Source organism: Anneissia japonica, unplaced genomic scaffold, assembly GCF_011630105.1.
Source record: "Anneissia japonica isolate Jap-2015-1 unplaced genomic scaffold, ASM1163010v1 scaffold15505_len60709_cov126, whole genome shotgun sequence".
NCBI lineage: Eukaryota > Metazoa > Echinodermata > Crinoidea > Comatulida > Comatulidae > Anneissia > Anneissia japonica.
Window position 1 is genome coordinate 11,362 of NW_022711624.1, and position 16,782 is coordinate 28,143.

The following is a 16,782-nucleotide window of genomic DNA, read 5'->3' on the forward strand; positions in this document are numbered from 1 at the left end:
CTCTCCCAATTCAATGTCTTATTCACACCTATTGAGTCAACCAGCTTTTCAAGATGATCAGATGTGAGTGAGTAATCACTCCATTTTAAGGTATCATGAGGCCCAACAATCACCCTAATTAACTCAGCAAGTGATTTACTATCAATATCTGAAAGGTCATTGCCCTTCAATCTAAGCATGTTGTCTTTCAATACTACATTCATCCTACAACATTCCTCCATCATTTCATTAATAATACTACCTGATAAATTACAATGGTCCATGTCAATATGGATCAGGTGTGGAGAGACCTTAAAAAGGTGAGCTAATGCTCTTCCTCTGATTGAAGATAAGTTAATCCTACTGATGTCTATCCTCTCCCAATTCAATGTCTTATTCACACCTATTGAGTCAACTAGCTTTTCAAGATGATCAGATGTGAGTGAGTAATCACTCCATTTTAAGGTATCATTAGGCCCACCAATCACCCTAATTAACTCAGCAAGTGATTTACTATCAATATCTGAAAGGTCATTGCCCTTCAATGTAAGCAAGGAGGTATAAAAATAAGAGGTATAATAATTATTTTTATACCTCCTTGATGTAAGCATGTTGTCTTTCAATACTACATTCATCCTACAACATTCCTCCATCATTTCATTAATAATACTACCTGATAAATTACAATGACTCATGTCAATATGGATCTGGTGTGGAGAGACCTTCAAAAGTTGAGCTAATGTTCTTCCTCTGATTGAAGATAGGTTAATCCTACTCATGTCTATCTTATGCCAATTCAATGTCTCATTCACACCTATTGATTCAACCAGCTTTTCAAGATGATCAGATGTGAGTGAGTAATCACTCCATTTTAAGGAATTATGAGGCCCATCAATCACCCTAACTAACTCGGCAAGTGATTTACTATCAATATCTGAAAGGTCATTGCCCTTCAATGTAAGCATGTAGTCTTTCAATACTACATTCATCCTACAACATTCCTCCATCATTTCATTAATAATACTACCTGATAAATTACATTCACTCATGGCAATATGTATCAGGTATGGAGAGACTTTAACAAGTTGAGCTAATGTTCTACCTCTGATTGAAGATAGGTTAATCTTACTCATGTCTATCCTTGTCAAATTCAATGTCTCATTCTCACCTATTGATTCAACCAGCTTTTCAAGATGATCAGATGTAAGTGAATAATCACTCCATTGTAAGATAATATGAGGCTTGGTATGCCCTTGTAAGTAATTATCTAAGGGGTGATAAGGCTCACCAATCACCCTAATTAACTCAGCAAGTGATTTACTATCAATATCTGAAAGGTCATTGCCCATCAATCTAAGCATGTTGTCTTTCAATACTACATTCATCCTACAACATTCCTCCATCATTTCATTAATACTACTACCTGATAAATTACAATATCTCATGTTAATATGTATCAGGTGTGGAGAGACCTTAAAAAGGTGACCTAATGTTGTTCTACTGACTAAAGCCAAGTCAATACCTTGTATATGCAGATGTATTAATTTTAACTTTACATCAGCCTTGTTTAACTCATTGATAACCAAACTGAATTCAGATGCTGTACACCAATCTTTAATATGCAATTCAGATAGGCTATTTGCATGTTTTAGGAAATGAATCAAAAATGATGAACTACAATTAAAGTCTAAGTCGATAGAAGTGTGATTATATGTTAAATTTAGGTTTTTCATCTCAGCTGATAGAATATTGATTTCTTTATCCTCCCATTTTGAAATATATCTGAAAAAATCTTTGGTTTTATATACCCTTGGTAGTACAACTGTGTTGTGTACAATATTTCTGCAAGAATTTCGTAAAGATTCTTCATTGGATGTATTTATCACTGGAAATGCTTTCTTTACATCATAGTATCTAAGGTATTTATATTTTTTCATAAGTCTAAATAAATGCACATTTGATGTGTCTTTATAATCAAGCACACTTCTAACAGACTGGCACATTTGTTCACAGCATGCTTTCATTTCATTGGACATGTGTTCATCCAATTCCTGTAGTACATGCTCTTCATGATCCTTCTTTACATGTGAGAAACATTGCGCTATAGAGTAAAAATTTGAGGCCCTGATTATCAACCAACGTTTAAACAATAGACACGCATCTGCACCAAGGAATCCTATTGTAAATACTCTTGTCATTTGTAAATACTTATTACATCTTATCACCTCATATTCTTCAGCTTTCAAGCTCCCTTTTTGGATTTGTTCAAACAGGTAAAATCCTGCTAGTGACTCTGAAATTAATTTATGTGGGGTAGTGTAAATCTCTCTTACATCACCTGGTTGAACAGGGCTATCTTTATAAACAAATCCAAGTTTGAGAGCTAAATGTACCAAATGTTTATCATTTGCTTTGTTTAACAAAAAATATTTGTCAATGGACAGTTTATTTTTCTTTAGACCTTCATATACAATTTCTCCTAATATTTGAATGGCATGCCTGTATTTCTCAGGAATTCTCTCAAACTGGGAAATGGAAGTTCCACTGCCTCCTCTGTTTTGATATTGATTTAAATTGGAACAAAATAATTCCTTGAAAAGATCTGACAAATTTGTAGGAAGACATTTCTTATTTTCCCATATGGTACAAATATTAAGCAATAATAGTGGAGATGAGCATAATTCCAATGCTTCTTTGTGAGTACCACTAAACGATAGATCCTCATCCCCATAAAGATAATAATAATCATCATAATCACCATCATAATTATACTGTGAAAAATAAATTTGACTTACATATTTAACACTACCAATACCACCATTATAATAATCATTATCAAGTCCAAACTCCCTAATTAGTGAGTCACCAATTTCAGCTTTTCCAATTGAAACAAAATGCTTATGTATATATTTCTTTATGTTTCTTGGATTGAATCCCATTACTTTAATATGTATATCACACCATTTAAAAAAGTTACCTATGTTGTCAGGTCGGGAAGACATCAACACAGTGCATTCACCCAATTCAGTTCCTTTGAATAGATCTATTGGATCTTTAGCACCCTTTTCTAACTCATCATATCCATCTAACAAAATCACTATTTCATCAGCATGGGTGACCAGAAAGTCTTCAACAGAATTGGGTGGCAATTTGTTCTTTGATATTAATGTTTGCAAATCAATTTCCTTCATAATTATGTCTAAAAACTTTTCACCTGTTTTTAGGTCTCTAATATTTATCAGAAACAATAATTTATTAGCGAAGGCATTATCTACAACATCAGTAGCCCACTGATGAGCAATATATCTGATGAGTGTAGTCTTACCCATTCCTCCTTTGCCTGTTATTAATACCTTACAAGATTCTCTTGATTTAATAACACCTAATACCTCTGTTAAAGATGTGGGACTACCTTCCTTTTGTACTGATGTTGACTTGGCTTTTGATTTTTTGTCTTCTTTTTGAGACTGCATTAAGATGAGTTCAGAGAATACTTCTGCAATATCTAATTCATGATCTTCATGCCAGATTGTTGGTGTCATTTGGTTAACATTCTGATACAATTGTTTCTGCCTTTTATTCAATGAGTCTCTAATAATTAAATCTGTAATAAAATCAAACAAGAAGAATACATTTCTTCTATCATGTGTATTTGTTGTAGAACTATTTGAATCGCTAATAAATCAAACACAATGAATGTGAGCCAACTATTATCAATACCACTGTTAACAGTATTGAATATTATACCTTAAGGAATTTTATCAATATATTTAATTTTGTTGGCCAGCAATTAGTTTAGAAGATTAAGAAAACATTAAAATGTCAAAGCTCCTAATTAGAGTTGATTGCCTTAATAAGAATAGGAAATTGTCACTGGCAATATTAGTAGGAGAGAGCACATCCATCAAGGCTCTGTATTACAATGTTGGATACAGTAGTATCCAACATAATTAATTAAATGACATAATTTTGGAGACTTCTACAGCACTGGTGTCCACCATTCACTGTTCATGGCACTTTTGCTATCGAGGCTTTACATCAGAAGAAGAGAAAAAAGAAACAGAAAACAAGTAGTTGAGTAGGCAGGTTGTCAAGCACGTATTCAGTCACTGAATGTTTGGAAATCAGCCATTCCTGATTAAATAGAATACAGTGCTTTCTACAATGTTAACAAGAGTATCTTAATTATAACAAATGTCACCATACCTCGTCTTAGCTGTTCCTGGTGCTCTGGGTCTAATGAAATCACATGTTCAGGATCCCTCTGATTACCTTTACAAAATAAACACAATGCTCAAATGATACACATTCATAGAGCAATCATTCCTTAATAAATTTAATTTGTAATGTTTTGATGTGAAATCACCTGGTATAACTCTTATTACATAAGATTGAGGGTGACTACTCATGTTGAATTCCATCCGGTAACCCTGCCCCTCCCCCAATACTCTATCATATAATACTTCCAATAACAAATAGAGGGGATGATTGTAGTTATCACTGCCATTAAAAGTGTGCATGTGTAATAAATCTTATCGACTAGTTATAATTGGTTAGATGTTGTGAAATGATTACTGAATAAAGAGGAAAACACAATTTCCACAAAGTCTAGGTTGCAGGCTTAATAAAGGATTACATCAGAAAATTAGATGTTTGGGAATTTTTAATTTGTGTAATCTTAATCAATATTATATTAGAATATGAAATGAAAAAGCGTCATACAGAGCATCCACAGCTGTTTTAAGTTTCTCTTTGTAATAAATTTTTCCTTACAAATTTCTCTTCTCTTTTCTAGATCCATAATTAAACACTAGCTGTCTGCATTCTTTAATGCCTTATTATACAATTGATTAATCTTATGCACATCTGAACAACCTGACACCAAAATAATTTCTATAGACCTAAGCGTTGCTAAGATATGACTGGTATTTTTTCCAAAAACATGATTTTTAGAGTAAAATCTTGATAAGCATTGCGTTTCATGCAAAAACTTGTATTAGAGCGAATATAAATATATGTGTTATGGGCACTTTGACACCAACATTATTCAATAGACTAAAGCATTAGTGATATGGCAATAATATAAAAAAATTAAGGTCAAAGTTAACAGTGCTCAAATCAGATTTCTAGTAACTTTCATATCCCCCATAGTGTTCTACCACCATACCAAAGGAAAAATTTGTATTCACTACTGTAACATCATTTGGCTTAGAGACTGGATTAGTACAATTCAAAGGCTTCTCGCTGTAGAAAGGGAGTATAAAGTGGATTGTGTTTGGAGAAGATTGTCTCTTGTTTATTCTGTTTTCAAGTGTTTGACAAACTGGGACTGTAGTGAAAAAGTGGAATAAATTGATGTTAAAATCCGAAATTGCAGTGGTCACAATAAATATTCTGCCTTTTTACTACAACCCTAAGCAGGATTTTTATTTATTTATTCAACTTTCTTTATACTGCATGGCACGCTCAATGCAAATGCATTGGTTTTCGTTGTGGTCCAGTTATAACATAAAAAATACAAAAGTGATAAAATGAAAAGGAATATATAAGGAAATTTTAACAAAAAGGACTTAACCACAAAATAGAGAGATTAATTATTTTAGAGCATTTAGAGGTATTTTGATTTAAATTCTGGAAATCCCTAGTTATGTTACTAGGTAGTTCGTTCCAGTTCATGGATGCTCAATAGTGAAAGGTCCGTTTTCCTTGACAAATGTTCCACTGTGGAACTAAAAGATGATTATTTGTCTGACTTCCGAGTATTTTTATTATTTTTGAGAAAAACAAACATTTTAATTAAATAGGAAGTCCTTGAAGACATTTAAAAGTTATGAATAATAATTGATCTCTCCATCTGTCATTCAGAGTTTGCCAGTTTAACACTTAAAATATCATTAATTGGTGTTCTAATGTTACATGAAAGTAAAATTCTTTCTAAGGTGTTTAAAAGAACTTGTAGGTTATTAGTCAATTGGATGGAGCAGTTTGACCATACACATGAATAATAATCAAATAAAGGAAAATCAAAGTTTTAGCCAGCATCTTAAGAATAAATCGAGGTATAAAATATCTGATACGACGGATGACACCAATTCTTTTAGATACTTTAGAAGAAGGTTTCAATGTGTTTATTCCAAGTAAGCTGTGGGTCAAAAAGTAACGCCCAAGTATTTAAAAGAATCAACTCTTTCAATAAAATTATTGTCATAGCTCACAGTCAAATTATTATATTTAGAAATATTCTGTGTTGTTCCAAAAATCATAAATTTAGTCTTTTTAATGTTTAGTGTCAGGTGATTTTCATTAAACCAATTAACAATTTTGTCAAGATTATGCTTTAATTCATTCTGAAGTGTTAGTGGGTCCGATGAACTACATAGCAAAGTGGTGTCATCAGCGTACATAACAGATTTACATGAAATACTGTTTGGGAGAGAATTAACATAAATTATAAAAAGCAGCGGTCCAAGAATGGATCCTTGTGGGATACCAATACAAACATTTTTACAATCTGACTTATCAGAATTGATACAAACAATATTGTGTCCGATTACTTAAATATGAATTAAACCACTTATACCATATTTTCTGAGTTTATCAATTAAAATTACATGATTGACTGTGTCAAGGCCTTTTTCAGATTAAGAAAAAGGGCTGCAGTTACATTACCTTTGCCAGTGTTTTTAAGAATATAATCAGTGACATCAAGCAAAGTGGTTTGAGTAGAGTGGTTTTTCTTTAATCCAGATTGAGATTCGTTTAGGATATTATTTTTTAGTAAAATAATTATATAATTGATCATGAACCTCCTGTTCAAGGATCTTAGAAATCATAGGTAAGACGGAGATGGGTATATAGTTATTTGGGTAACTCTTATCACCTTCCTTAAAAATAGGGGTGACTTTGTCATGTTTTTAATTTTTTTCTTCTTTGAAATTCATTTAGGCCTACAGTTCATGTACTGTACTATGGAAAAAAGGTCCATGCTATCAAAGAAGCCCATCATTCTTTTTGAGATGGGCTTTTTTTTAAGGCTACTTTGCAAACTAATGTGAGGGCTTCAATTCGAGATGTGTTTCTTTTCAAGATTAAGCCCATTGGGCTTCTTTTCAAGGTTTTACAGTATTTTTCATGGCATTGAACACAATGAAAATTGATTCCCCCATCATTAATGGAATGGGCCCTGTCATGTTTGGCTGTCTAGTTTTGATTTACATTTCACATGTCTAGTTGTCATTGTAAAATGTAAATCAAACCAGTCATACTTGGGTGGTTTTTGATTTACATACTGGAACAGAATTTGGCAAGTTCGTTTTAATCATGTCAGACCTACCTTTTCAAACTTGAATTACATTTTAAAGAAATTGGAACTACATTTTGGAAAAGTTGAACTACGTTTTGAAAAATTAGAACTTTGTTTTGGAAAACTACACCTACATTTTGAGAAATTAGACCTATGTTTAAAAAATTAGACATTGAATTTTGCATTTACATTTCAATTTTAACATAGACTTTTGCTGCATATGGCACTCCATAGTTAAGTTCACATCAAGCACATATAAATTCATATAAAGTGAAATAAATACCTTGTGTAGCAGGTAATTGATTTGTGTTATTAAATATGTTAATCACTGAGTCAGTAAAATTGCTGTTGACAAATTGACATCCAATCGTAGTACCTAAACAACAAAAAAATTCAAATTAGCTCAAGCTTAATTCAAATTTTATTCTTCTGGCAAATTACAGACAAGCCAAGGATCAAAAGCAGTCGAAAGGATAACAGAATGAATTATATTTTACATAAATAAATATTTGTATTTAAATTGATTGATTTCTGTATGAGTACTGTATACTAATATAATTTCTGTAACATTTCAAATAATAATTTTCATTGTGGTAACATGTATTTCATAATGGTCAAAAATAAGAAATACACCATTTTTACCAAATTTGAAAGAAACTTTCTGAGAACCTGGGAACTACCACTGGGGAATTTCCAGAGGCCTAGCATTTTGTTTTATGTAGTTACCATCATGGATTGTAAACGATAAAACTAAATTACTAATGAGTACAAATATTTTTAAAACAGAAAAAGAATGAAATGTTGATATTAAAAACAAGTCTTAAAAAGATAATTTACTGTTCACATACAGTTCAAGATATAATCTTCCCTGGATGACTAGACCCCTCAGACGTCTTGTTAGAAGAAAGCGGAGAGCCTTTCATAAGGCGAAGCGCAACAGTTGTCACCAGAACCGGGAACACTATCGTGCACTTAGGAAATGTGTCCAGAAGCGATTAAGGAAAGCCGAACAGGAATATCTTTCTACCACAGTTTTTGACTCTCTCTGCTCAGACTCAAAAAAGTTTTGGTCCTTCATAAAACAAAGGCGACGTGATTCATCAGGCATTGCTACCTTATGGAATGGCCGTAATTTTGTGAGTTCAGCAGTGAGAAAGCCGAGGCCCTTAGTAACCAGTACAAATCGGTTTTTACAGGTCACGGACGGTTACCCATTTGCAATGGTAGAAAGCTTCCTCAAGTCCTTGAGTTGGAGATCCAGAATGATGGGATACTTAAGCTTCTCCAGAGATTATCCCCACACAAAGCCCCGGGACCAGACAGCATACACCCGTGGATTTCATCTTTTCTCATCGGCAGAAAACAGACTGTCAACATCCAAGGAATTGCAGCAAAACCAGTGACAGTCCTCTCAGGAGTGCCCCAGGGCACAGTTTTGGGACCCCATTTATTTTTATTATACATTAACGACCTGCTAGATGGGCTCAAGTCTGAAGTTCGCTTGTTTGCAGACGACTGTATTATCTACCATCCTATTACATCATCATCTGACTGTGAAACAATCCAAAACAATCTGAAACACCTTGAGAAGTGGGAAAAGAAATGGCTTATGTCCTTCAAGCCTGAAAAATGCAGTGTTTTGCGATTCAGTACAAAGAGAAACATCTTTAAATTTTCTTATCGCTTATCTGGTCATGTCCTTCAGCCCCTCCACCAACACAAACATCTTGGAGTAACTCTATCTACTGATATGAAATTAAACCCGCATGTAGACGGGGTAGTCATTAAAGCCAATGGCGTGCTCGGATTTCTTCGGCGCAATTTAGGCAATGCTCCGCAGCATGTTAAAGTCCAAGCATATAAAAGCCTGGTTCGACCACACGTTGAATACTGTGCAACATTCAAAAAGTTGAGGCTGTTCAAAGACGCGCGGCTCACTTTATTACCAATAACTATACGTGGGACTCCTCTGTTACCGCTATGCTTAAAGAAACCAACCTTCCTCCACTTGTTTACAGACGTAAAGTCAACAGACTTGTTATGATGCACAAGATTGTTCATCAAAATACTGAACTAAAGCTTGATAACCACCTAGAATTCAACAGACGAGCAACTGCTGCTAGGGGCACAAGGAACCATAACCCACTTTCATTAAAGACACCGAAGGCCAAGACAAATCGCTTTCTTTATTCTTTTTTCCCCCAACACAGCTAAAGACTGGAATGCACTCCCTTTTTCTTCTACTTCAATCAATAATTCTACTGCCTTTTGGAAGCTCATTGGTAACTCCGACTAGTCCCTCCTCTGTCACCACTATCCAAACATTGAGTGATACTCCAGCCGGAGTTTTTCAATTACTCTATCAAGATCAAGTAAATTAGCAAAAGATCGTATCTGTTGTCTGCTATCGGCACTATCTGATACTCAGTGCTCTATTCTACTAGGCAGCTGCTGCTCAGGCTAGGAGACTGCTGGAAGTCTCACAGTGAAAAGTTGCGAGACATTGGTGGTGCTGTTTCAAAACAGACCAAATAAAATGGTGTATAAATAACTCAAAGAAAATAAACTGATGTAGAGTTTAAGCTTGTCTCATGTTGACCCCAACTTAAAGTTAAAAAAAAAAGAAGTAATATCTGTATATATAAACAATAATAAGCAATAACTGCAAAAATAATATTAAAAAATAATAATATTAAATAATAATAATATTATAGGTGTAATAATAATATTGAATAATAACAATAATTATAATTTGTAACTGATTAAATACTAGGATTGGATATATCCCAAACATTGTACGATGTAGTCTATTAATTTATTCAGAATGTTTAAAGTTATCAGTTAGGTTCACACTAGAGCCCTAGTATCTGGATCAGGAGCTAACCGTTAGCACCCGTGTGAGAACACTCGATCGGTTATTGCTAACCATACCAGGTATTATTGAGCGCTATTGGTCAGCAAGTTGAGCACGTTTCTATCATTAACCAATCACACATACCAGTACACATTTCCAATTTCCAGTTTCCTATTGGCCAGTGATCCCACCGTCATCTTTTTTATATCTGGATCATGGGTTTTCTTGTATGAACGCTTGTAAGTTATATATGTGGATCCTGCTAACCGTTAGCTAGTGTTTGTGAATATAACCATTCCTAGCTAGATCAGGCAAAGATTATCACCGCATGCAGCAAAATACAGTAAGGAATACTGTCACCCAATGAGGCTTCTACAAATTATGTCTGATTTTAAATACCACTTTAATGCCAACAAGGCCTATAGGTCATTAGATCAAGCACATATGGAACACATACTTAGCTCCATGGAGAGAATTCAATAATGTAGCTGCAATTAGCGCAGTTGTGTTCAAACATACCAGGTAACCACTGGTACTCATGGGTGGAGAGAGACAACCATGTAAAGTGAGGGATTCAGCCTATGGCACCCCTCCCCTATCTAAGTAATAAGAAGAATTTCTAAAAAAAAATTTAAATATCCAGTATAAATTCAATTAATTTTAGTTACATTACCATTACTGCTTTGAACCATATTGTTTACCATGCAAACATTGTCTGAAAACAAATGCATCGATTCACTGGTAAATGTTTTTGTCTCAAAATCTTAAATCCTTCTTCACTAGTAATACAAAATACATATAACATACATAATACAATAACATATTGATCTACAAATAGTTCAAACATATTCATATTGACAACAAATATTATTTTATTCATTACCGATAAGTCACTATATTTCTGATGCTGTGATTATATTGTACAAAGCTATGTTTTACCTGTAAATCCTGGAGAAATTTGCATTGCCTTCTCAATAGCACTGGCCACTGCTAACTGATCTGCTACCAAACAAAAAATAATTCAGTTAAACACTGGTGAGGGCCGAGAAGAGGGCTCTAGACTTGCAATTTTGATAAACAACTTTAATTGTGGAGGTAAATGCTAATTATCCTATTGAAATTGAAAATAAGATTAATAATACAACTAAAGCATGGACCTGTAATATTTCTATTTGCTTATTAATTTCACACACAACACAGAAGAAGTTTTTGAATTCACTGATGTTATTGGCAAATTTCAGTTTCTAAACAAGGTATACTGACTGACATTTTGTTGGGAGATGTTGTCCTACCTAACCCTCTAAAACTTCACTAAATGTCAGAGGACTTACAAGAAGAAATGTAGAAAAATTTTTAACTTTAGAAAAAAATAAATTTTGAACACAATTTGTCAACCACCTACCACCAATTTCATTTATTAACAATTGTTGTTTTTTCTAAAAAGGTATGAAAATGCTCAGGCCCAAATTGCATTTGAGATCTATTTTTGAAGCGAACTGGTCCACCACTATTCACAATGTCACAATATTATGGGTCTGATACAAATATGTAGGGTTATCCTGGGGCGCTGCCTTCACCGCCATAATCAAACAATGTATAGTAAGCCTTTTAAAATGAAATAATTATTACGTGAAAGCAGTTGACATAATTTAGTTCATGTGCCAGTATTTAGGGTTTTTGATGGTCAGACCCAATCCCAAAGGTCATCTTATATGTAACTTTTTGTAATGGTCTAACTATAGAGTTATGATAACAATACTAGAGGGCTAACTTCAATGCATTCAATGTTCTAAACACGCAAAGCTGCGTGTGTGTGCCATCAAGATGGCAGTCGTAGATTCAGCCAATAGGAAGCATCATTTTCAATGGTGCCCTCAGTTTAACATAATTTTGAACGAGCCAAATGGCCGAGCGGTTAAGGCAGGGGCACTGTGATCATAGCCAACAATATCGGCACAGGTTCGCAGCCCACTCGCTCTTATAGTTCTGGTGGTGGAACAAGTCTTCTCGGATAAGGACTATAAACCGTAGGCCCAGTGTACACAATTGCTCATGTGCACTTTAAAGAACCCAGCACATCTTTCGAGTTGAGTAGGGGGTTACTCCGGTGTACTGGTTCACTCGGCCCGTCGTGGACAGATGAAAGTGCTCCAGTTTAATGGCTGCGGTGGACATGAAGTGACCCTCAGGGGAGGAGAAAGCTATTGAAAAGTGCAACATCTAGTCCCGAGTACATAGAGACCTCGTTTATTTGCGCTATATAAATCCATCTATTATTATTGTTATTATATTAGTTTTTAGTACAGCTTAGTTACCCAGATGTCGAAAATTGAGCGTTGCAGTGTACCATATACGATTTAGATTTCTGTTCCTCAGTACAGTACTATATTTTTAAACCAGGTACTCTACTTGGCTTCATTTTGAGTAGGCTAGTTTAATATGTATCAACATTATTAATAATAATGATTAAAGAAATAATAGTTGGCAGTCTTAATTATGGTTGTAATATGTATAATACTAAGCATGAAGGTGGCGCTATTCTACGGCGGCCATCTTGTTAAGTACACACACACAACTCTGCATTGCTTTGTCGCCTAGTTAGCACTCTAGTTGATATAATACTGTAGCTCTATGTAGCAGACCTACATATGCCATGTGGTGGTCTTATGTCTGCTGCCCTCAAATTTTGATATCTAATTACAGATCCAATCACTCTCATATTTTTTCTTACATATATCCAGACATTAATGTTACAAGAATTGTTTAAAACAATTTCTTCTTTGGAGATAATACATTTTTCTGATTATGATTCTGAATATCGTTAATCCTATGCTAATGTGTTTTCCAAAAACATAATACACGTTTAAAAGACAATCTTCCTGTAATGCGTTTGTGTGTTTCAACACTTGATGATGTACAAGTGAACAATGAATAATTATATAATGCAATATTGTACAGCTGTCTCTTATACACATCTAGATGTGTATAAGAGACAGGATATGTATGGTAAAATATTATAATTTTAATTTGTAAAATGTGTAATATTAATGTTTATTAAAAATGAAATGTTTTTGTTTTGTGCTTTTCCGTGACTATTATTTTAATATTGTCATGTTTTTCTCATACTCTTAATTATGTAAACTCACAGGTTTGACTTTTGATTTAATGTGAGGTTTTTATATAAAATAAATAAATAAATTATAACGTAAATTTTTATTTTATAACGAAATGTTATTTGCTGTCTCTTATACACATCTAGATGTGTATAAGAGACAGTAACTTAACATTTCATTTTAAGCATGTTAAGTACAGTATTGTACCTGTCTCTTATACACATCTAGATGTGTATAAGAGACAGGATGTGATGACTGTCCTGATATCAAAAGATGTCTTCACTGTCAACTTACTTATTTCTGGTTCCAAGCCAAATGGCTTAGTGACATTGATAATATCGTACAGTACTGTTGGATCTGTGGGACTCAGATGTCCAGAGGCACATAATAATTCAAACAATTCAATCACGTTGGTGGCAGCATATAGCTTATCATGTTCAGTTACAAGATCTCTATACAAAACCTTCAGCATAGCGATGTATCCATGGCAATCATACCATCCTGACATGGATGATAATATTTCTCTGAATTCATTATCAGAGATTCCTAAAAATGAATAAATAAATAAATTACACAATTTTTATTTTTTAATGGTTAGATCTCTGATAAGGCAGGATTCGTTTTGCCTTTTCCAGGCAGTAGTCAATTCAGGGGTGGCGCCTAGTGGTGGGGGGGGCCCCCCCATCTGTCGGGGAGAAAAAGGACAATTTGTCCAAGCGGGGGCCCCCACCCGTCAGAGAGAAAAAAAATTTGTCGGCGAGAAAAAAAAATTATATGTATTTTCTACATTATTAGTAAAATCGAGTAAATAATCCTTCTTTCTTTTTGATGTAGAATCTAATTCACTACCTGTTAAAAAAAGAAATTAGAAATTAGAACATTAACATCACCTACCGTAAAGCACAGCACAAATACATAAAAAACTAAAGATAAGCTTAGCAAAAAATTCAATACTGTACTAATAAAGAACATTTGTAATAGACATAATAATAAGTAATAATATAATGAATAATGATAAGCAATATTGGTTCAGGCCTACTGTCTAGGCAACTCCAAAAGAACTACATTTTCAGTCACTTTATTTATTACAATAAATTTCTGTAGCTCTGAGGATATAATAGATATCTGTAGTGGTGTATCCAAGGGGGTTGCTGAGTAGTATTACATTCTAATTATGAATGCTATGAAAGATAAATGCACAAAAATTGACTAGTAAAAGAGACGTATAAATAAAAAAGAATTTTGTTCAGATAATATGCATTTCTTGCCAAATTAATGCTTGTATAAAGTACTTAGTTTGCATTTAATTCAATTAACTTATTAATTCTTTTTTTGAACAAACCATGGGTGCTCAGGCACCCTGGCTACTCCCGCTGAATACGTCATGTGACGGTATCTGTACTAATAAGTTAAATTTATTTTATCTACATGCTGAATACACAGGTTTGACAAGGAATGCTCCCCAGGGAGGAAGGAGGTTACACATTGTGTTGAATTCTACACTTTCCCCATGAGTAATAGTGGAAGGTACTACAGGAATATAATAGCCATATATTACTGTGTAGGTTTATAATTGTCAACAATTTTTGTTTATATTTTACCTGATTCATTCATCTTTCTTGGTGTTTAACACTTCTGAAAGGAAATGAATAACTTCAATTAAACTGATGAGCTTCACAAATTTTTACAATACAGTAAAATTTACAATACAAAATTGATTTCCGTATTATTTTCAAGATACAGTAATTAAACGGAACTGACATTTGAGGGGGGAACAATTAAACGGAACTGACATTTGAGGGGGGAACCGGAGCAGGAGGGCAGTGATAGCATCAGAAACAATTCCAAAACTACGGTTGATAGATTTGGTCATCTGAAATGACTTTGACTTTTTTATAAATATAAGCAAGGAGAATGGTTCTTGCATGATATTGTTTTACTATTTATTTTTACATAAAAAAATTATGCATGTCAACAAAGCATTTGGGTAATCAATTTGTTGTTGATGCAGCCGAGAATGTGCAGTGAGTCTTTTTATAGGGAAAATTCTCTCCAGCACTTTCCCAATCAAAATTGTTGCAGAGGATCCTGATAGTAATGGTAATAGACACAATGTTGGATCAAGTGACCTTCAATGGATACAAAATTCCAACAAGGTATTTTCATGTATGCATCATCTTACTCCATTTTACCAAAGTATTTCTGTGATATTTGCAAACTCAATTCAAACTGATGTTTAGATTCCAAATCATAAGACAAATTATTTCCAACATAATATTAGATTTATTGGAACTAAACTATGGAATCCCTTACCTCCCTCAGTTGCCGATGCCATTAATAAAGATCATTTTCAATCCAGCTAAAGAAACACCTTATATCTAGTTATTAAACTTAAGTAAATATTGGTCCTTTTTATCCTCTTACTTTTCACTATAATTGTGTTCGGTTTCTTGGTATAATTTGAATTGTTTGCTTTCTTTTTTCGGTTGTGTCTTCTTTGCCCTGGGTTGTGTCTTCTTTGCCCTGGGTTGTGTCTTCTTTGCCCTGGGTTGTGTCTTCTTTGCCCTGGGTTGTGTCTTCTTTGCCCTGGGTTGTGTCTTCTTTGTCCTGAGTTGTGTCCTCTTTCTTTGTGCTTGTTTTTGTGTCCCCTTGTCGTATTGTTTCAGGCTGACCCTCCACAAGAGTTTTTATCTTACTGGGTCTATGTATTTCCCTTTTCCACAGATTGTTTTGATTTTTTATTCTAAAATTGCTTGTATTTAAACTGGAAAAGGAATCAAATAAATGTTACTTTGAATTGAATTGAAAATGTAAAGAGACAGCACCAGTGACGCTTGGTAGTAGGGAAATGCACGATTTCATTGCAGTGTTTCTGTTGTAAGGCACATGGTTTTGTTGAATAATTTTGGTTGGAATACCAGTAAATTATACCAAATTGATTGGAAATTAAACTTGAGAATATTGCCATAATGGTTTGCTAATGACCAAAAAGATAGTGGCCCCAAATATTGAGATATTCGTGAAATGTCAGTCTAGGCCCCTGCATATCTACTACCTGCTCATGTATGCAGGAGTTTTTGATCCACAAACTGTAGTAAGTGGGACAAGCTATATTTCTGGGTTAGTTCAAAGTTCAATCAAGAATCATTTATATTCAAAAGCCTAAAATGCAAGAGAATGCTGGAATAACATAAACACTATTTTGAACAATCGTAATTGCCTTTCCTTGTTTTCATAACCACAACATAACCTTTCCTATACTTTCACACTGGTCACAGTGCAAGTTAAACCCACTATGTACATCACAAGACAACTAATGTTTCTTAGTCACAAATTGTGTCTATTTTGCAACCGTTGAAACAGATACGGGTATGTACAGGTATGTGTATGTATCGGAGACTTACACACTGTAATAGCTTCGATGACTATTAAAAAGTAGAATGACTCTGGGAGTAAACTTCAACACGTCTACTTTATTTCAATACATAACACAGAGTAAATCCCGCCTCAAGCGGTAATACAAATGTAGTGTG

General features: G+C 34.0%; 1 protein-coding gene and 1 long non-coding RNA gene across 2 annotated transcripts; both read right to left on the reverse strand.

The window, feature by feature from the left end:
- Positions 1 to 1,006: 1,006 nt before the first annotated feature.
- Positions 1,007 to 11,132, reverse strand: LOC117107567 (the record flags this gene model as incomplete). The annotated part of the gene is made up of 4 exons (XM_033249270.1): positions 11,076 to 11,132; positions 10,810 to 10,851; positions 4,186 to 4,251; positions 1,007 to 3,583 (listed from the first exon to the last, which is right to left on the reverse strand). Coding segments are annotated over exons 1-4 (2,710 nt in total), but the record flags the coding sequence as incomplete, so codon positions are not given.
- A 2,369-nt stretch (positions 11,133 to 13,501) lies between these two features.
- Positions 13,502 to 16,494, reverse strand: LOC117107569. Its single transcript, XR_004445254.1, has 3 exons — positions 15,674 to 16,494; positions 14,851 to 14,884; positions 13,502 to 13,795 (listed from the first exon to the last, which is right to left on the reverse strand). It is a non-coding gene; the product is annotated as an uncharacterized LOC117107569 (long non-coding RNA).
- Positions 16,495 to 16,782: the final 288 nt, after the last annotated feature.